General features: G+C 45.4%; 1 protein-coding gene, 1 long non-coding RNA gene and 1 pseudogene across 7 annotated transcripts in view; 1 reads left to right on the top strand and 2 right to left on the bottom strand.

The window, feature by feature from the left end:
* The window catches only part of FBXW11 (F-box and WD repeat domain containing 11), a 148,258-nt gene extending 138,497 nt beyond the window's left edge, over positions 1–9,761 (bottom strand). For 4 of the 6 annotated variants that reach the window (XM_055285245.2, XM_055285246.2, XM_055285247.2 and 1 more), the window contains exon 1: positions 6,632–6,877. In XM_055285245.2, coding sequence (XP_055141220.1) covers positions 6,632–6,676 — 45 coding nt within the window. In that variant the 5' untranslated portion in view covers positions 6,677–6,877. Of the gene's footprint in view, positions 1–6,631 lie in introns of all 6 variants that reach the window. The other 2 variants (XM_055285248.2, XM_055285253.2) reach the window with 1 other exon arrangement.
* Positions 9,760–11,820, top strand: LOC129485679 (histone deacetylase complex subunit SAP30L-like; annotated as a pseudogene).
* Positions 11,821–16,790: 4,970 nt separating this feature from the next.
* LOC129485680 (uncharacterized) lies at positions 16,791–21,135 on the bottom strand. The gene is made up of 3 exons (XR_008658765.2): positions 21,069–21,135; positions 18,959–19,056; positions 16,791–16,926 (listed from the first exon to the last, which is right to left on the bottom strand). It is a non-coding gene; the product is annotated as an uncharacterized lncRNA (long non-coding RNA).
* Positions 21,136–22,474: the final 1,339 nt, after the last annotated feature.

Raw genomic sequence — 22,474 nt, 5'->3', positions numbered from 1 at the left:
TCACAAGCCAAAGAGCCAAAGCTTTTTTTTATTATTATTTTTCCTGTTAATGTCCCAGTGTTTATACTTCACAGCTTTCCATTTTGTGAAGACCTTCATTGTTGACTCAACCTGAGAGGGAATTTCCTAAAAATGCTTCCCGCTGACATCACAGAACTCTTCCATCTTTTAGTTTCATTAAAACAGTAAGAACGAGGTTAGAGATACCCTGCTGGATTGTCAGGTCTTCCTGGTCTGTCTCTCATTTGCCTACAAAGACAAACTTCCTCTTAAGCAATTGTGATCAGCAGAAACTAACCAAGGGTAACCAGCACATTCTTAACCAACAAGTTTCTTCCCCCATTGTCAACTAATTCAATGAACAATACAACTCAGAAGGAAATCTTGTATGAATTCTCACTGCTTATTCTGTTCAAGTTAAAACCATCAGCTTTGATGATGATAAGAATAAGAATTCAAAAATCACAATTTGGTCAGTCTAAACTAAACCGATCAAACATAAATCCCAATGCTCAATGTCAATATAAACTAATCACCAGTCTCTTTCTGTCAGGATACCAGGTATAAAAATAAGACTGGGTGGGTTCTCTCTGTAGTTACAGCATAGATCTAATTACGCCAAATTGGTAGTCATTGAAATAGTACCTCCCAGATTTTCCAAGACAGTATTGACTCTGTATAATTTCATTGTTTTTCCCAAAGATGGCTCATTAAACGTATGGCTAAAAGCAACTAAATGTTAGTCTTCTGTAAAGCCTCACAAACAAAGACATGCGCAACTCAGGAGAAAAAAATAAAAACCGTTTCCACACCATCTGTCTTGACTTTGCTTTAAGGTCCCTGTACACTTGTGGGGAAAGTTAGTATGGTCAGCATTTGAAGAAAAGCAAGCCTCTGCAAAGTCCTTTCACACACATCTCTCATATAATCCTCCCAACAACTCAGACCAATACCTAAGTTTTCTTATTTATTTTTACATATAATAAAATCATACTGCAGAAAGGTTACCTTTCTTTACGTCACACAGCTAGCAAGTGACAGAGCTAGGATACAAACTCAGGTGTTTCACTTCAAAGCCGATGCCCTTTCTGCTAAACCATGCTTTTCTAAGGTCATGGAGCCCTTGGAGCTTATCAACTATTTGGCAAACCTGCACCAACTGATGCAAAAAGTATTCAGTTTCCTCAATTCTTTGCTAACAGCCAATCTCTGAGTTCTATGTAAATCAATCTGTATGTGTGGAAAGTCTGTAAATAATGGTTAATATGTCTATGGATGTCCTATGAACCACACACCACCCACCTCTTCCCCCTCCCCATCTTTCTTCTCTATTCATCTCTACCTTTGTCTTAAGATACTCAGAAGGAAATCTTAAAAGATTTCACTGCATGAAAGAAAACCTAACATTAATTTAAATCCATATTGAGCACCCATGTGCTGAGGAGTAACAGGGCAATCAAACACAGCCTCTAGAAGAAGAGTTTAGGCACAACCACAAGTTTTTATAACATAATAGGATGATATGATAAGTCCCATAAAAGTTAGGAACTGATTATTGTGAGAATTAGTAATGTGGGTGAAAATGTTTAGAAAAGAGGATAGTTAAGACACAGGCAAAAGGCAATAATGTCTGAAAATGACCACCAGGAAAATTCAACCCAACATTTCCTGAAAGCCTACCACAAAGAAGACACCGTGTGTATGAAGGAACTGTGTGTCACAGGAAGATAATTAAGGCCCCAGCCCTTCCCATGAGGAGTTTATCATTCAACAGAGGACACAAACAGGTAACTATAATACAAGCCTGAAATGCGTTAAGTGCTACAGGATAAATACAAAGTGCCAGAATTCATTCATTTCATTTGAGTGTCATATAGGCAGTGCTATATAGACACAAATACCAGATGGTCTCTGCTACCATAATATAAACTGACATCAAAAGAGGTGGCACCTATTGTGTTTTACGGGTGGATAGGACTTCATTAGCATAAATGAAAGAGAAGATTGCTGAGATATAACCTAAGCCAATTTGGCCAGAGAACCACCTATTAGATCCTTTTGATAAATATCAGTAGCCTTCAGTAAATGGGCTTAGGTCCATTCCTATCAGTGCTGACAAAGGAAACGTGTGAGCAGAATTTGGAGGACCATGGTCCTCCATGTGCTAGAATATACAGTAAGAGAGGAAAGTAGGCAGAAAAGCCATAAGGGAGAATGGAATACAAAGGAAGACTGGAGTTGGAATCACTAGGACTTAAAATGCTTCCTTTTCTATGAAGAACAAATATCACAAGGTGGAACCCAGGATCCCACAGATCTTACAGGGCAGATAATTTTGTTTCTAGAATTCATAGGCTCAAACAACACTAGTAAAAGGCATATATGTGCTGTTGTGAATCTATGTAATGGCCGAGTGATTCTCCTGGGCTAGCTCTCTGTTTCCAGGAGACAGACTATAGCAGTCAAGAGCCCAGAAGTGTGCAGGAACATGTTGATCCATGTTAAATCTGAAAGGATATCTAACCTACTGCAAAATTAGGGGCAAAAATTGATATACTTGAGCCCCAGCCTCTTTAGGCAGGTCAGTGAAGTCCATATATTTTATGTAAATATGTGTGTGTGTGTGTGTGTGTGTGTGTGTGGTTTATTCATTTGGACCCTATTGAAACCTGTGTCCACTGAGTCTGCATTCAGTAAGTTAGCACCTCTAGTGGTGTGCTACATGAGAAGAAGGATGGTGACAAAGTAATATCCAATTTCTTGATGAAGTCACTAAACAACCCCACTCACCCCCTGAGAAAGTCAATGACAGGAAGAAAAAACAAGATCCAAAAAGAAAAAAGGACAACATTTCCAGTAACTTCGTTTATTCGTTTCTTTCTTTTTTCTTTTTTTTTTCTTCAGAGTGTCTTGCTCTGTTACCCAGGCTGGAGTGCAGTGGCACAATCACAGCTCACTGCAACCTCAAACTCCTGGGCTCAAGCAATCCTCCCCACCTCAGGCTCCTGAGCAGCAGGGACTATAGGAGTGAACCACTATGCCTGGCTAATTTTTTTATTTTTTGTAGAGACAGGTCTTGCTATGTTGCCTAGGCTGGTCTCAAACTCCTGGGCTCAAGCAATCCTCCCACCTCCTGAAGTGCTAGGATTACAGGCGTGAGCCACCGCACCTGCCCACACCTTCTTAATAAGGATCAGTGTATTTTAACCTATATTACTTCATTCAACAAGTAATACAGCCACTTAAGAGGTAAGACAGAAGGGAAATGACTCACTTAAGGTCACTTAGCAAAAAGGGAAGTCATTTAACAATTAATCATAAACCGTCCATTAATTGTGTAAAGGGAAGATGGGATTCACTCATACCCATGGAGGAGGCAGGATCGCCTTTCCTAAAGCGATAGCATCAATTTCTGCTGGCTTCTTACAGGGTAATCTAATCATCTTTCTCTTCCAATCAGAAGCTCTTGTGAGTGCTTTCTAGTGATGAGTGCCTGAAAATCAAGTCATATTCCTAACTCAAAGGTTAATAAATACCACGTGATACATATTGTACCGTTCTCATTCTTTCCAACGAAGTCCATTGAACATAGCCTGATAAACTTTACATATTTCCAAAATGAATTACTAGTTTTCTGCCTCATTCATAAGGCGAATTTTACCAAACTCAGAAGTTTGGAAAAATAGGCCCAGTAACAGGTATAGCACTGGGCCAATATAAGGCCCTAAAAGTCATCTGGCGGTTAAATTATTTACCATTAGCAACTGTAAATTCAGGGTCTAAATTAAGAGTTTATAGACTTTAATAATATTAAAATCTGAATCCTATAGAGTGGGTCAGTAGGAGAAGCAACCTTTGTGGACCCAGGCCTCAGGCAGCGGTAGGAGTCAAAGTGGGGGTTATATTTTAGAAATTTAACTATTCTGCTATCACCAGCTTTATTTCCTAATATACTTATCAAAAATGCCAGGAAAAACAGAAGAATCAATATTAAGGAAAGTACAAGGATGAAGATTAGAAAATGGAAATAACCAAGAAGTGTGTTTCCTCTTTTTAATGTAGCACACTTTGGAACAGCAAATGAAAGTTATCTTGTTAAGCATTAAGTGCCAAACTGGTACAAGCAGCACAATCACAAATATTTGAGTGCTGAAGCTGACTCATAAAAATCTAAAAATATTTCATGCTTTAGGCTTTCAAAACACCATCAGTTTAACCCCTTTTCCTCCATCAATCGTATTATCTTGAAACCAATGTAAAAAATGTTTTTAACCCAGTTCTGGAAACTGTAATTTAAACGCAGTGAAAACAGAAAGCCACATGCAATTAGATTATAAGGCATTATTTCCTACACTAGATCCTGGATTTACTCAATCAGTTGTTAAGCACCTGTGCTATTTTACTAAAATAAATACATATATTTAATTTATGATAAGGGTTGTCTAAGAGTCTTAACTGGTATCCGTTTCAGGAAATATCAAAATCCTTAAATTAAAGGCCATTTTAAAATTAATCGTAATATAACTAAACTCTTTGTTAAATTTTCTAAGAATTCCAGTTTAAATCCCAGTTTATAATGTCCTTAACAGGCTGAAATCTCTTTTCAGATCAAAGCCAAGTGCTATCATGTAAAATCAAAACTTTTTAAGTTATAAGCATAGGAAGCCAGTGAATTTAGGCCAAAGGTTTTTATTTTTTTATTTTGTAACCATACACTAACTTGGGTTACAACGTATTTCTTATAATTCTTTTGAAAATAAATACATTTTCGTTATTTTTTAAAGGAATAGAAATGGAAGGAGCTGGGAACAGCCAATTTCAAAGACGCACCAAGTTACAATTTTTCGATATGAAGTACTTCTGTTGTAAATACATGCATTGTGTGTACATTCTTAAGAATATGTAATATACTTAGTCGATTTAAGATATTTACCAAAATAACCCACTACAAAAGTTACAGAATACCAAACACTTAACTACAAGTATGATAAATTATGCTGAAAAGGAAAAATCACTCAGCATGTGACATTATCCCTTTGAAAACAACCCCACGTGCACACACACACACACACGCACGCAAAAATCAAAAACTATCAGTTTCTCTTTTTCCCTCCTGCCTTTCAAGAATGCTAGAGAAGTCCAGTTCTGTGAATTATGCAAAGGACAGCAAACATTAAGCTGCCTCCGTATTTATGCTACTGTACTTCCATTTTTAAAACAAGCATCTCAACTCCCCAGACACCATCATCCACAGAAACCATGCAGCTATCCAACAGACTTTCAGTGTCACCATTTATTATTTATAGCGTTAAATGGGGGAAGCGGCTCTGATGTCACCAACCCTACCCAGTGGAATCACTGACTCAATAAACATTTTCACACTGAAGAAAATCTGGCTAGGAAAACATTTTGCTGGGTTAAGTAGATTCTTCCACCTCTCCTCTCAACCCTGGGGAAGAAGTTGTTACCGTGTTAGGAGAGATACAAAGAAACTGTCAAGGCTTCCACAGGAAGAAATCCTGGACATGTCCATTTGCTGATGCAGACTTCCTCTTCCCAGCTCTCCAGAGCCCAGTTTGATTTCCCTCATGTTCACATTGGCAGGTAATATCTGCCATATTTTATTTCTTCCACCAAATCATCCACCAATTAGCAAATTCTTCACTTCTAGCCACTCTCTTACGGTCCTGTCCCTAAAAACCCCTTCTGACTTCAAATCCTAAAGCTTCGGAGGAGGGTAGAGGGTGTCCACAGACCGGGGAGTCTGGCCAGTGGTTTCTAACAGAAGAGTGGTCGCTTCCCCCGGGGGCCAAGGATTCCCCTCTTTTTTTTTTTTTTCTTTCTAAGAAAAAAGAACTCGCGGCAGTGATGAGGATGGCTCCCTCCCCACTCATCCCCAATTTCCCAAAGCAGCTCTGGAAAACGTGAAGTTGCGGCTTCTCTTTCCTGGAGGATGGAATCCCGAGTACCTGGGGCCTTGCTATGCAAACATCCCTCTCTGCCGGGTAGGAAACCCTTTGTCCGAGAAGCCGGACACCACAAGGCCCGGGAAAGAGGCCTCCTTATCCGCCACAGCCTCAAACCCGAAAGCTCCCTGCCCCCCCAGCTCCATAGGGCCTATCCTGGCATCCACACAGACCTAGGCTGGGGAGTGGGTGCTGAGACCCCTCCTAGGACGCGGAGGCCCAGGCGGCCCCGACCCATCTCGGTACTCCTTCCCACCATCTCACTCGGCCTGAGTGGGGCTTGCAAGCGCGGTGCGGGCCTGGGCCGAAACAGAGGAAAGAAAAAAAATCCCTTTCTAAAAGAAGGAGAATGGGGTGCTAGAGCGAGTGCGACCTAAGTCTACAGCATAAACGAGCGAGGGTCGTCCGAGAGCTGGGACCGGAGACGGGACAGAAGGAGGGGGAGAAGCGAGGGGCATGGAGGGGGCCGGGCCAGGACCGGCCGGAGATGTCGAGGGATCAGAGGAGCCCGCGCCGGGTCCGAGGCCAGGGAAGGCTGGGGGCCCGGGTCTGGGCCGAGGCGTCTGGGAAGGGCCAGAGCCGGCCTCGCACCGGACGTTGAGGTGGGCAGGCCCGCCCGGGGCCGGACGGACGGAAGCACAGACGGTCCAGCGGGCCGCACTCACCATGAGCTCGATGGTCTTGTCCTCAATCACCGAGTCGGGCTCCATGGCGGCCCCGGCGGCCCCGCCTCGCTCTCCCCGCGCAGCAGCGAACGGCCCGGGCGGAGGAGGCGACGGCGGAGGCGGCAGAGGCGGAGGCGGCTATCGCACCCACTCTAGCTGCCAGCCCGCCCGGGCCGCCGGCAGCTCCGCCCTCCCCCTCGGCTAACGCAGTACGCAGATCGGGGACTACACCTCCCAGCAGGCGCCGCGGCCCGCAGAGCGTTGTGGGACCGAGCCTCTGACACCAGGTTGCTGGCTCTTGGCAGCCCGAAACTGAACTCTTGAGCTGAGAGTAGCACTGGACTGTGGACGTAGGACGTGCAGACCTGAAGAGTTAAGAGCTTGCTCATGGTAGGGCCTTGAGAGCGCCACGACTACGTGTCCCAGAAAGCCGTGCGCCCGGGTTCTCCTTCCGGCTAGCTTCTCCTGACTTCCTGGCAGCCCAAGGCTGCCCGGACCGGGACGGAAACTCCGAGGCAACTCCTCACTTGTCGGAGGTCCTGCGTATGCGACCTATTTCCGCACATGCGCGGTCCATGCCGCAGTGCCCCCTAGACGCCTAGGTAGCTGCGCGGCCCGTCCGGCAGTGTCTGATAGTAGGGGCAGATGGTGGAGACAGGTGGGTTCTAGGGGCGTTAGGAAGGTGTATAGGCCTGGGGCTCAGGTGTGGGAAGGGGCCAGCAAGTGAGAGAAGCTCGGCCCAGGGAAGAGGCTCTGAGAGGATGGGCATCCCAGGAGTGAGAGTTTCGAGATTTCTTCGGGAAAGAGGGGGTTTTGGGAAGTGTACTGTGGTGCTGTCTGTATGTCACACGATCTGCGAGGAGCTGCGAGATTAAAGGGAACGTGCGTATATCGAGCCCCTCATTCGTTCAGAAAATGGTTATTTTTTAAGCATCCAGCTTCTGCTGCGTACCCTTCTAGGCACTGAGGATCAGCTCTGAACATGACAGACAAGGCCCCTGTTCTCCTGGAGCTTAATTCTGGTAGAGGGACGACAGACATTAACCAAAAGAGTCGCTAAGAGGGAACACACAAGCGGAGACTCCTTCTAGTGAACTCAGCCTCCAACTCTGTGTCACTTAGGTCTGTCCGTGCCCTCTAACCAAATCCCACCAGGAAGACACGGATCGTTGAACAAGCTGGGTTTATTACTAGTTGCAGTGACTGAGAACACACATTGAGGAAGGATGGGGCCTCTCGGTAAGAGTTGTTAGTGATTTGGGAGAGGGTTTAAGGAAGTGAGAGCTTCACTGGATTAGATACTGTCAGGAAGAGAGGGTCGTTCCATGATTGAGCATCTCAGTTCATCTTATCTAGAGGAAAGGAATTCTAGATTGAGGCTAAAGCTGTGCAGATAAAGAAACAGCATCCTGGCCGGGCGCGATGGCTCACGCCTGTAATCCCAACACTTTGGTAAGCCGAGGCAGGCGAATTGCTTGAGCCCGGAAGTTCCAGACCAGCCTGGGCAACATGGCGAAACTCGCCTCTACAAAAAATACAAAAATGAACCGGGCCTGGTGGTGCACGCCTGTCATCTCAGTTACTTGGGAGGCAGAGGTGGGAGGATCGCTTGAGCCCAGGAAGTGGAGGTTGCAGTGAATGGAGATCGCACCACTCCACTGTACCCTGAGTGATAGAGCCAGACCTTGTCTCAAAAACGAAAAAAAAAAAAAAAATGCAGCAGCAACTCCCTCATATTAGCCAAGTGGGTATGTTGAATCATTTTTTGTGGTTTGGACAATCATCAGGTTTTATCTTTTTATCTGTGTTTAGACCTCATTATACAGTGGTCTTGTATTTGTCTGGATCTATCATGGTCACAGAATGACCTCGTCTGATGTTGATGTTCTTTGGAATTGTTTTTATTCTACAGGAAAACCACAAAGCCTAGCTATAAGGGCCAGGCTATGGTCTAGTAACATCATGGCATGGCTGATTGTATCAGGCCAGCTTCCAGGTATCAGAGGCTGCTTTTCACTTTCTCAAAGTGTTTTTGCATTCTCTGCACCTATAAAGTCAAAGAGGCTGGATGACCTAGAAATCTTTCCATTACCAAGGACCAAGTTACAGTAATTTGCATGCATTCAGGACACAGTATAAGTTCCCTGCAGGTAGACTTTGAAGTTTCATAGTCCTTACCTGGTGCTTTTCACCAAAGGAATTGAAAGAAAAGCAATAGGAAGAGCACAGAATTGGAAAGTTCTTGCCACTGTCATGCTATCTGAATTTCACCAGGTCCCTTCCACTATGGCCCTTAGGACATTCATTAGTAAAACAAAGGGATTAGATATGACCTCTATTTCAGTTACCTATTGCAACACAACAAACCGCCCAAGACTTAGTAGCTTAGAATAACAATGGTTTATTATGATTTTACAATTGTGTGGGCTGACCCGGGCTCAGCCGGGACCCACATGGTATAAGCTGCAATCAGCTGGGAACTCATTCAAAATGACTTTTCATCTTCTAGGGCCTCTCCTCCCTGTGGCTTTTTATCATTCAAACGTCTGCATAGTGACTTGAGAAAGGACAAGCCCCAGTGAACAAATGCTTATCAAACTTCTGGTTGCACCACACTTGGTAATGTCCCGTTGGCCGAAACTAGTAGTATGGCCAAACCCATAGTCAGTGTAGGAAGGGATTGTACAGGGGTATAAAAACAGGCATGGGGTAGGAGTCACAAGCTGGATGTGACCCCCCCCACATACGTATGTTTGTCCTATACTGTCTTTTTTACTGTTTTAAAAACTTGATAGTTTCAGGTTTTAAAAATCTGAATTTCCAGCTTTTCTTGAAAAATTAGAATATCTGACAATTAGATCTACATGGCAACAATATGCAGGGGTTAAATAGCAACTACCTTTATTTAAGCATATATTCTATGGTTTTTCACAGTTGCCATCACTCCTTTTTGTCTTGTATCTGCATGCTTCACTCATTTAAGTTGCATCCCTAACCTGTATAGATATTTGAGTTTGCATCCCCTGGCATTGGAACTGTAGTGGAGATAAATCAAGGTTTCTGTCCTTTTATTAAAATCACATCCCTGGGAGCATGGAGAGGGGCTACCATCTCTGTGGCTGCACCATGATCTACGAAGAAAAAGAAAAGAAAATTGTATCCTGCCGTAAAAGGAAAAAAGTACTAATATTATTAGGTCAAATTCCAGGAGCTCAGTGGGGTTAAAAACTCATACATAGGAATTAGCCAAGTATGGTGGCTCACGCTTGTGGCTCCAACTACTCAGGAGGCTGAGGTGGGAGGATCACTTGAGCCTGAGAGGTCAAGGGTGCAGTGAGCCATGACTGCACCACTGTATTCCAGCCTGGGTGACAGAATGACCAGCTTGGGTACCAGACCAGCTTGGGTGATAGAACAAGATCCTGTCTCAAAACAGCAACAATAAATAAATACATAAATAAATAAACAAACACTAGATATATGATAAAAGAACTCATCCAAGCTATATAAGAGGCAAGCTAGCGGCGCGTTCGGCGGGCGGCCCAGGGGCTGCCGCGGGACACGGGGCGCAGCCGAGTGGCTGCAGAGGTGGAGTGGGCCAGACGAGCCGCGGGGCCCGGGTGCCGCGGGTTCGAGGCCGGGCCCCGCGCGAGGAGGCCGCGCCATTCCGGGGGAGCTGCCCGGTAGCGAGTTTGCCCCGCAGCCGAAAGAAGGCGGGAGCCGGCGGGGGCCTTCGAAACCCCCTGGCAACCCGGGCCCGGAGTCCTTGGGGAGAGGCTGTTTCCTGGGACGCCCTCCCGGACACCCCAGCTGCAGGGTTACGGTTCTGGGCCCCGGCAGAAGGCTCCTCCGGGTGACCCCCGGCGGGGCCCTGCGAGCCGCGGGAGCCGACCCCGGGGCCTCGAGCCGGGAGGAAGGGGGCTTCCGGAGGCGGAGGGCCGGGGGCCGAGGGAGCCGGGCCTCTCGGACGTGGGGCAGGGCAGCGCCCGGGCTGGAGACGGACTCTGGGACCCTCGGCTACGGGGGTCTCAGCGACCTGCCCCGCGGCAAGCGCGGCCGCGGAGTGGCCTACGGGGGACCCTCCCCCAGAGAGACCGGCCCGGGGCGGGGAGATGAACGGCTTCAGCACGGAGGAGGACAGCCGCGAAGGGCCCCCGGCCGCCCCAGCCGCCGCCGCCCCGGGCTACGGCCAGAGCTGCTGCCTCATCGAGGACGGCGAGCGCTGCGTCCGGCCCGCGGGCAACGCCTCCTTCAGCAAGAGGGTCCAGAAGAGCATCTCATAGAAGAAACTCAAGCTGGACATCGACAAGAGCGTAAGGCACCTATATATCTGTGATTTTCACAAAAATTTCATCCAGAGTGTCCGAAATAAAAGGAAGAGGAAGACAAGTGACGATGGCGGAGATTCTCCCGAGCATGACACTGACATTCCTGAGTGCTCTCCACCTGCCTGAAGCAAGAACAGCTCTTTTAGAGGTTGATCTGTTCCAGCTGCAAGTGAACACCCTACGACGTTATAAACGACACTACAAGTTGCAGACCAGACCAGGCTTCAATAAGGCCCAGTTAGCAACATACCTGTGAATGAAAAAGAGACCCCTGCCTACTTCATCTACATGGTGAAGAGTAACAAGAGTAGACTGGACCAGAAATCGGAGGGTGGCAAGCAGCTTGAGTGAGGATGAAGCAAATCTTAAAGGAATGAAGTGTAATGCTTGATGCACAGGTGATATCTGCTACATTTAAGCCCATAAAGACTGTTAAATATTATGGTAAATAAAAAAGTTTGAATGATGAATACTGTAAAAAAAAAAAAAAAAAAAAAAAAGAGGCAAGCTGAGCCAAGGCTTTATCACCTTGCTCTCACCTCTTCTCAAACAAGAACTCCGGTGCTCTTATTGCTCCAGGCTTGATGGCAGCTGTTGATTAGATTTGGTCATAGACAAAGGCAGAACACCCTGAGGCATATTTTCCCACAGTGTTTCAGATAGCTCTTCACTGAGGTTTGCAAGACATGATCATAGCAAAGTGGTACAGGTCGTGATTCCCCTGAGGTCCAGTTCAGAACCCAGAATTGCTTAGATTGTACAAAGGCACAATGGTGCATAACATAAACTGTGGACAATGTAACACTCCTTCTGGGGTCTCAGGACAGCACTCTGTAATCAATACATTCTTCTGCAGCAGAACATGTATGTGCCTGTCATCAATTTATAACCTCATAGCTCCAAATCTACCCTTCTTTTCCATGCTTTGAGATAATGGAGCAGGATCCTGTAAATATTTCTCTGCCAGCTGGCACAGTGTTAACTTTGTCAGTAGAGAGCACTAGAGGAACACGGCAGAATGAAGGGGCTTCTCATCCTGGTTCCAGTGTACTTCCTTTTCCTTCTTGCTTTGTGGCACATGGCAGCAAATGGCTTATAGAACCATCCCTGCCTCCCCACACACAAAGGGTCCTGGGACATTCAGAGGGTGGTGGCTTCCCATTGAGTTTAGTGGCACCTCAGTAGGCAATTTCCTGCTTTCCAGCCCCAACCTGTAACTTTTTTTATATGTATATATATTTATATATATATAATTTATATATTTATATTTATATTTATATATGGAGTCTTGTCCTGTCACCCAGGCCAGAGTGCAGTGGCCGTGACCTGGGCTCACTGCAACCTCCGCCTCCCGGGTTCAAGCAACTCTCCTGCCTCAGCCTCCTGAGTAGCTGGGATTACAGGCGTGTGCCACCAAGTCTGGCTAATTTTTTGTATCTTTAGTAGAGATAAGGTTTCACCATGTTGGCCAGGCTAGTCTTGAACTCCTGACCTCGTGATCTACCTGCCTCAGCCTCCCAAAGTGCTGGGAATACAGGCCTGAGCCACCGCGCCTGGGCTTTTTTTTGTTTCTTTTTCTGAGACAGAGTCTTACTCTGTTGCTTAGGCTGGAGTGCAGTGGCGCAATCTTGGCTTACTGCAACCTCCGTCTCCCAGGTTCTCCTGCCTCAGCCGCCCGTAAGTAGCTGGGATTACAGATGCGTGCCACCACGCCCAGCTAATTTTTGTATTTTGAGTAGAGACGGGGTTTACACCATGTTGGCCAGGCTGGTCTTGAACTGCTGACCTCGTGATCCACCCACCTCAGCCCCCCAAAGTGCTAGGATTACAGGTGTGAGCCACCACGCCCTGCTGGACCTCCTGTAACTATTAAAGCAAACTTTGTGCAGTGGGCCACAACCACCCTCTCTCCTGTGAGGTCTGAATCTCAGCCTAGGAGGTGGGGAGTGATCCTTCCTTGGGCACTTGCTCAGCCCTAAAGTTATTGGCTATTCCCTGTAACTGCTAATTCTGTATTCTTTTTTATTTATTTATTTATTTATTTATTTTAAAGACAAGGTCTTGCAATGTCACCCAGGCGGGAGTGCAATGGCACGATGATAGCTCACCGCAGCCATGAATTCCTGAACTCAAGCAGTCCTTTCACCACAGCCTCCTGAGTAGCTGGGACCACAGGCACATGCCTCCACACACACCTAATTTTTTTTTTTTTTTTTAGTTTTTGTAGACACAGAGTCTTGCCAGGTTGCCAAGCTGGTCCTGAACTCCTGACCTCAAGTGATCCTCCTGCCTCAGCCGCCCAAAGTGCTGGGATTACAGGCGTGAGCCACTGTTCCCTGCCCTGTTTCTTTACAGTTGTCTTTGCCCTTTTGTACTTAATCTCCCGTAATAATTCTTTATATTAAATTTTCCCAACGGAGAATATGGCAGAAGTGATGGTGTGTGAGTTCCGGGAATAGATTATAAGAGTCATGTGGCCTCCTCTTTGCTCTCTCTCTCGGGTCATTCACTCTGGGAGAAGTGAGCTGCTGGGTCATAGGGACAATCAAGCAGCCCCTGTGGATAGGTCCATGTGGTAAGGAAGTAAGGCCATTTGCCAACAACCAGCACTAACTTGCCAGGCCTGTGAGTGAGCCGCCTTGGAAGTGGCTTCCCCGGCCCCATTCAATAGTCTTGACCTCCTGAGAGACTCTGAGTCAGAACCACTCATCTAAGCCATTTCTGGATCCCTGACCCACAGAAACTGTATGAGAGAATAATTTTTTTTTTTTTTTTTTGAGAGGGAGTTTTGCTCTTACTGTCCAGGCTGGAGTGCAGTGGCGTGATCTCGGCTCACTGCAACCTCTGCCTTCCGGATTCAAGTGATTCTCCTGCCTTAGCCTCCCCAGTAGCTGGGATTACAGGCCCCCACCACCACACCCGGCTGATTTTTTGTATTTTTAGTAGAGATGGGGTTTCACCATGTTGGCCATGGCTGGTCTCGAACTCCTGACCTTAGGTGATCCACCTGCCTCAGTCTCCCAAAGTGCTGGGATTACAGATTGAGCCACCTCTCCCGGCTAAACATTCTTATTTTAAACTACTAAGTGTTGAGATAATCTGTTACACAACAATAGATAACTAATAGAGACACCAAAACAAGAGCTACTTCAAAATACTAGACTCAGGCAGACCACTTTTAATGAAGGCATCATAAACCTTTGCGTAGGGCTTTATGTACATATTAGTCTGTTTGCATTACTATAAAGGAATACCTGAGACTTGATATTTTATAAAGAAAAGCGGTTTGGGCCAGGTGCCGTGGCTCACGCCTGTAATCTCAGCACTTTGGGAGGCCGAGGCAGGCGGATCACCTGAGGTTGGGAGTTTGAGACCAGCCTAACCAACATGGAGAAACCCTGTCTCTACTAAAAATACAAAATTAGCCAGGCGTGGCGGCGCATGCCTGTAATCTCAGCTACTCGGGAGGCTGAGGCAGAGGTTGCAGTGAGCCAACGTTGCGCCATTGCACTCCAGTCTGGGCAACAAGAGCGAAACTCCATCTCAAAAAAGAAAAAAAAGAGAAAGAAAATAGGTTTGGTTGGCTCACGGTTTGCAGGGTATACAAAAAGCATGGTGTTGGCATCTGCTTCTGGTAAGGGCCTCAGGAAACTTACTATCACGGCAGAAGAGGGAACAGGTGCACCACATCACAAGCGTGGCAGCAAGAGAGCAAGGCGGGTAGGTCCCAGTGAACAACCATATCTCAACGTGAACTAGCTGAGCAAGAATTCACTTATCACCAAGGGGCTGATGCTAAACGTTCTTGAGGGATCGGCCCCCATGATCCAGTCACCTCCCACCAGGTCCCACTTCCAGCATTGAGAATCACATTTCAACATGAGATTTGGAGGAGACAGATACCCGAACCAAATCAGTGTCTCTCTTTTTTATGAATGCTATTGAAGGTAAAGAGTGACTTTTTTTTTTTCTTTGAGACAGAGTCTCACTCTGTCACCCAGGCTGGAGTGCAGTGGCATGATGTCAGCTCACTGCAATCTCTGCCTCCCAGGTTCAAGGGATTCTCTTGCCTTGGCCTCCCGAGTAGCTGGGATTACAGGCGCACGCCACCACGCCCAGCCCATTTTGTATTTTTAGTAGAGACAGGGTTTGGCATGTTGGCCAGGCTGGTCTCAAATGCCTGACCTCAAGTGATCTGCCTGCCTCGGCCTCCCAAAGTGCTGGGATTACAGGCATGAGCCATCATGCCTGGCCAAGAGTGACATTTTTAAATGGTATATTTTAACCTTTGAAGAGTTTTCTGAATTTAGATACATTATAAAGAGGGATAGTGTAGTGAAATTTTGACTAACTCATTTCCAGCTAATATCCAAGAATGAATTTTCTTGAGGGGGAATATTGTGAAACATAGTATTGGTAAGAAATTTGTCTGGGCACGGTGGCTCACGCCTGAATCCCCGCATTTTGGGAGGTGGAGGCAGGTGGATCACTTGAGGCCAGGAGTTCAAGACCAGCCTCGCCAATATGATGAAACCCTGTCTCTACCAAAAAAAAAAAACACAAAAATTAACCAGGCATGGTGGCGCATGCCTGTAGTCCCAGCTACTCCAGAGGCTGAGACAGGAGAATCACTCGAACCTGGGAGGCAGAGGTTGCAGTGAGCTGAGATCACTCCACTGCACTCCAGCCCACGTGACAAAGTGAAACCCTGTCTCAAAAAAAAAAGAAAAGAAATATTAGAGGTGGTAGCACCCTATTTTAACCACATGACCAGGCTCCGTACCTTATCCCTCTATCTATAGAACCCAGAAAAAAGGATAACTATGAAATACATTGTTAGCACATTTTTCTTACAGAGTCTAATTTTTCTTTTAGAGTCAACTTTTTCTTACAGAGTCTAATTTAGCTGTTTGTTATTAAGGACTGGCTTTACCAATAATTGATTTTAGGTGAGTTAAATCTTTAGTTCCATGACTTTAAGGAAGGTATATTTAAAGCACCTAAAAACATTTCATCAGTTAATTTGTTTGCAAACATGTATTAAAATTAATATTTGTATTTTTCCAACCCTTTTTGAGTTTATCAGGTTAAATAATATACCTCCAAGTTAAAGAGTAGAGACAAGTTGTATTAGAATAGAATATGCTGGCCAGGCACAGTGCCTCACGCCTATAATCCCAGCACTTTGGGAAGCCGAGGCAGGAGGATTGCTTGAGCCCAGGAATACAAGACCAGCCTGGGCAACATGGCAAAACCCCGTCTCTACAAAAAAATACAAAATTATTCAGGACCGGTAGTGTGTGCCTGTAGTCCCAGCTACTGGGGAAGCTGAGGTGGGAGGATCGCTTGAGCCTGGGAGGTCAAGGCCACAGTGAGCTGAGATCACACCCACCGTACTCCAGCCTGGGCAACAGAGCAAGACCCTCTCAAAAAAAGAATATGCCGTGTCACGGTAGCAGATTAACCCTGCATGTCAGTCAAAATTCAGCCAAAGAATTAGAACCAAGAGTATATTATGGGATTTTTTTCCAAGGAGTTGACCTTCTATAATTGTAAATCTAGTTAAGCCATCTCTGTAAGGCTATTGTCTTCACAGCCACTGCTGGATCTGAAGAGTCAGTTAGTCAGAGAAGATGGATATGAAGTGGAAGGGAGCAGACATTGGCACGAATGGAAGCCCATGAGGACAGGCGGACTGAAACTTATATGAGTGCTTGTCCCCTCTGATCTGGGTGATATGGGTGTCATGCAGAGGCTGGAGCCCATTGTCACAGAGTGAAACACACATATGGCCCAGGAATCAGAGGAGCTGAGGGAGGATCGAAGGGAAGACAGAGCAATTACAGACCAAGCCACTACCTCACACCAAGCAGGGAGTCAGCTGATCACCAGCAATGTATATGGGCCGCAGAATGACTAATGCTTCACCTCCATGCTCCAAATCCTGCACGACAGTCTCTCTAGTGGCTTTAAACAGAAACACAGAGGAAAATAATTCAGGGAAATGTAGCTCAGCTTGGGAAAACTGACACTACGTGTCCGCTCCCTAGAAACATGGTGGCTTAAAACATCTTTTTCATGGGAAGTCCAATCTGAGTCCATGAGCCCTCCATGTTATAGTTATACCATCTGGAATTTATGGTGTCCAGCGTTGCTGGGGAAGAGCAGGCATACAGGGGAGGCTCGTCAGTGAGTGACTGCCGAATCGCAGAAGTACATTCTTCCTGCTCATTGTTCATTGGTCAGTTCTTATGCACGTGGCCCTAGAAGCTGCAAGGGAGCCTGCACAATGTACTTTTCAAAACTATATACCCCAAAAAAGGGAAATGAAGGAGAATTTGCTAAGCATATAGGGTTGTCTGTACTACACAGGTATACTTAATCATCATTTAGTAAATATTAGTAAAGCCATTTTGGCATGCTCCCCAGAAATTGAGAAAATGAATTTCTCCAGTGACTATATATATAAAAAAAAAAAACATTGGCCAGGCGCAGTGGTTCATGTCTGTAATCCCAGCACTTTGGGAGGCCGAGGTGGGTGGATTACCTGAGGTCAGGAGTTTGACACCAGCCTAGCCAACATGGTGATACCCTATCTCTACTAAAAATATAGAAAATTAGCTGGGCGTGATGGTGGGTGCCTGTAATCCCAGCTACTAGGGAGGCTAAGGCAGGAGAATCACTTGAACCCGGGAGGCGGAGGTTGCAGTGAGCCAAGACTGCGCCATTGCACTCCAGCCTGGGCAACAAAAGTGAAACTCCGTCTCAAAATAAATAAATAAAAATCCTTCTACTAGTCAAGTGGTTTCCAGTACTTTGCTCCCAGCAAAATTGGAGGAGGATTGAATTGCGTTTTATGATAAAAAATAATTTTGCTGAGAGATTACTATGTAATTTTTGACATGATAACTTGGAAAGAATCCAAAAAAGTTGAGTAGCATTGCTATAAGACAACTTTCATTCATATATGAACAAGTCTTCTAAGTATTGATATGGTTTGGATCTGTGTCCTCACCCAAATGTCATGCTCAATTGTAATCCCAAATGTTGGAGGTAGGGCCTGGTGGGAGGTATTGGATCATGAGGGTGGATTCTTCATGAATGGTTTAGCACTAACCCTTCGGTGATAGAGTTCTCCTGAGATCTGGTTGTTTAAGTGTGTGGCACCTCCCCTCTCTCTTCCTCCTACTCTGGCAATGTAAGACACCGCCTCTCCCTTAGTCTTCTGCCATGACTGTAAGTTTCCTGAGACCTTCCCGGAAGCTGAGCAAATGCCAGCATCATGCTTCCTGTGCAGCCTGCAGAACAGATGAGCCCATTAAACCTCTTTTCTTCATAAATTACCCAGTTTCAGGTATTTTTTTTTTTTTTTTTTTTTGAGACGGAGTCTTGCTGTGTCACCCAGGCTGGAGTGCAGTGGCGCGATCTCGGCTCACTGCAAGCTCCGCCTCCCGGGTTCAAGCCATTCTCCTGCCTCAGCCTCCCGAGGAGCTGGGACTACAGGCGCCCGCCAACACGCCCGGCTAATTTTTTGTATTTTTAGTAGAGACAGGGTTTCACCGTGTTAGCCAGGATGGTCTTGATCTCCTGACCTCGTGATCCGCCCGCCTCAGCCTCCCAAAGTGCTGGGATTACAGGCTTGAGCCACCGCGCCCGGCATTTTCAGGTATTTTTTATAGCAGTGTGAGAACAGACTAATATAAGTGCTAACATCTATAAAAATAAAACCTAAAAATAAAGTTGATGCAGAATTCCTTCTGTCTCATTCCAGCAACAAGTAATATTTATACACAGATATGTAAACTTTTAAAAATGATTTATTGGCCGGGCGCGGTGGCTTACGCCTGTAATCCCAGCATTTTTGGAGGCTGAGGCGGGCAGATTACCTGAGGTCAGGAATTCGAGACCAGCCTGGCCAACATGGTGAAATCCCGTCTCTACTAAATATACAAAAATTAGGCAGGTGTGGTGGCGTATGCCTGTAATCCCAGCTACTCACGAGGCTGAGGCAGAAGAATTGCTTGAGCCTGGGAGATGGAGGTTGCAGTGAGCCGAGACTCTGCCACTGCACAGCAGCCCTGGTGACAGAGCGAGACTCTGTCTCAAAAAAAAAAAAAGAAAAAGAAAAAAATTATTGATCAATGTAAAAGATGTAGCTCTAATATAATTCTATGTCTATGTTTAATCATTGCCAAAATTTTAATTTTATTGCTTGATGTGTAGTGTTTAATAATGATTATAATAACTTGATCCAGGAGGATTTTTTGGCTAACATTTAGAGGCTGCGATCACAGAAAATAGAATTACAACACAAAAGAAAATTGTGACCAGGCACAGTGGCAGGCAGATCACTTGAGGCCAGAAGTTCAAGACCAGCCTGGCCAACATGGCGAAACCCTGTCTCTACTAAAAATACAAAAAGTAGCTGGATGTGGTGGCAGACGCCTGTAGTTCCAGCTACTGCAGAGGTTGAGGCAGGAGAATCACTTGAACTCAGGAGGCAGAGGTTGCAGTGCGTCAAGATCATGCCACCGCACTTCAGCCTAGGAGAAAGAGCGAGACTCTAGCTCAAAAAAAAAAAAAGTTTCAAACATAAATAATAGGATATTTAAAAACAGGATAAAAATCTTTGGGGAAAATGGAATGGAAATATAAGTTCAGGGACAAAAAAAAGAATGGTATAAGATTTCCACCTGGCCGGGCGCAGTGGCTGACGCCTGTAATCCCAGCACTTTGGGAGGCCGAGGTGGGTGGATCACCTGAGGTCAGGAGTTTGAGACCAGCCTGGCCAACATATTGAAACCCCGCCTCTACTAAAACTATAAAAAAAAAAAAAAAAGATTTCCACCTATTAGAAAAGAACTTTTTATATAATTTTAAAAGGACAATGACATAAAATTGCTATTACATTTAGATTTCATTGTGAAGATAATGGAACTATTTTATTTTTAAATTTCAATACTTATAAATACGCAGAAAGTTATATTATTTTCAACGATTTAAATTTACGCTGAAACATTTTAGATGTCAATTTAAGAAATGAGTAATTACATAATTTTCAAATTTCTTCTGGGGGTACATAAACACAAAAGGTTGAAGATCACTACTCTAGAGCACTGTGGTGACTACAGAAAGGGCCTGGTACCCTGAGGGCTAGAATCTCAAGTTTGCCATGTCGAACAAGACTAAACATCTGCCAAGAATTCCTGGTCATAGATGTGAAAGAATTGGACTTGAAAAATATATCCCTTCAGCTGGGTGCGGTGGCTCATGCCTATAACCCCAGCATTTTGGGAGGCCGAGGCGGGTGGATCACCTGAGATCAGGAGTTTGAGACCAGCCTGACCAACATGGAGAAACCCCGTCTCAACTAAAAATACAAAAAATTAGCCGGGCATGGTGGCGCATTCTTGTAATCCCAGCTACTTGGGGGGCTGAGGCAAGAGAATCACTTGAAACCAGGAGGTGGAGGTTGCAGTGAGCTAATTGTGCCATTGCACTCCAGCCTGGGCGACAAGAGCAAAACTCCGTCTCAAAAAACAAAAATCTCCCCTCAGTACTGACCAAAGACATACCAGTTAAAATAACCATCAGATAGCCAATCTATTTGTCCCACTCTCTACTCAGGTAGCTCCATGCTACTAAAGGGCTTTTAACAATCTGACTTCAATACACCTTTCTTGTTTTTTCTTTTGTTTGTTTATTTTTCGTTTGCTTTTTTTTTTTTTTTTTTTTGAGACAGAATCTCAACCTGTGGCCCAGGCTGGAGTGAAGTGGCATGATCTCGGCTCACTGCAACTTCAGCCTCCCAGGTTCAAGCGATTCTCCTGCTTCAGCCTCCCAAGTAGGTGGGATTACAGGCACACGCCACCATGCCTGGCTAATTTTTGTGTCTTTAGTAAAGATGGTGTTTCACAACATTGGCCAAGGTGGTCTCAAACTACTGACCTCAGGTGATCCGCCCGCCTCGGCCTCCTAAACTGCTGGGATTCCAGATGTGAGCTACCGCACCCTGCCTCAATATACCTTTCTAATCTCATTTTCTGCTACTTTCTCCCACTTCATGTTCTGGCTCCTCATATTTTTCTAAACAGATCATTGTCCCTCACAGCTCATGCCTTCATGCTTGCTTGTCACTCTCTCAGGCAGTGCAGAATTCAGCAATCGTGGTGCGAACTCTTTGGGCCAGAGCCTATCCCAAGCCTTTCTAGAAGCTCTAAACAGCATGGAGAACTCCAAGGACAGTCGCGCGCTGCATAATAGCATTTCAGTCAACAATGGACCACCTGTGCAACAGTGGTCCCATAAGATTATAATGGAGCTGAAAAATTCCTATCACCTAGTGACATTATAATGTCATATTGCAATCCATTAGTCACATGTTTGTGGCAATGCTGGTATAAACAGACATACTGCCCTGCCAGTCGCATAAAAGCATTGCACATACAATTTTATATAGTACATAATATTTGATAGTGATAATAAATGACTCTTACTGGTTTATGTATTTACTATATATTTGTATATATACATATATATTTTTTTTTCTTTTCTTTTTCTTTTTAAGACAGTATCTTGCTCTGTTGTCCAGGTTGGAGTGCAGTGGCACAATCTTGGCTCACTTCAGCCTCCGCCTCCCAGGTTCAAGCGATTCTCCTGCCTCAGCCTCTCGAGTAGCTGGGATTGCAGGTGCATGCCACCACACCAGCTAATTTTTGTATTTTTGGTAGAGTCGGGGTTTCACCATGTTGGCCAGGCTGGTCTCAAACCCCTGACCTCAAGTGATCCTCCCACCTTGGCCTCCCAAAGTGCTAGGATTTACAGGCGTGAGCCCCTGCACCCAGCCTTTTATCATTATTTTAGACTGTACTACTTATTAACAAAAAAAAGTTAACTGTAAAACAGTCTCAGGCAGGTCCTTCGGGACGTATTCCAGAAGAAGGCATTGTTATCATAGGAGATGACAGCTCCATGTACGTTATTGCTCCTGAAGACCTTCCAGTGGTACAAGATATGGAAATTGGAAAACAGTGATATTGACGATCCTGACCCTATGTGGGCCTTGGCTAATGTGTGTGTTTGTGTCTTACTTTTTAACAAAAAATGTATGAAAAGTAGAAACAAAGACAAAAAATTTTTTAAATAGAACAGAGCTTATAGAATAAGGATATAAAGAAAGAAAATGTTTTTGTGCAGCTGTACCATGTGTTTGTTTGTTTATTTATTTATTTATTTATTTATTTTTGAGACGGAGTCTTACTCTGTCACCCAGGCTGGAGTGCAATGGCACAATCTCGGCTCACTGCAAGCTCCGCCTCCCGGGTTCACGCCATTCTCCTGCCTCAGCATCCCAAGTAGCTGGGACTACAGACGCCCGCCACCACACCGGCTTTTTGTATTTTTAGTAGAGACGGGGTTTCACCATGTTGGCCAGGATAGTCTCAATCTCTTGACCTTGTGACCCACCCGCCTTGGTCTCCTAAAGTGCTGGGATTACAGGTGTGAGCCAACACGC

This window comes from Symphalangus syndactylus, chromosome 7, assembly GCF_028878055.3.
Source record: "Symphalangus syndactylus isolate Jambi chromosome 7, NHGRI_mSymSyn1-v2.1_pri, whole genome shotgun sequence".
Lineage (NCBI taxonomy): Eukaryota > Metazoa > Chordata > Mammalia > Primates > Hylobatidae > Symphalangus > Symphalangus syndactylus.
The sequence above is the reverse complement of the archived record's forward strand: the minus strand, read 5'-3'. Positions and strand labels throughout refer to the sequence as shown.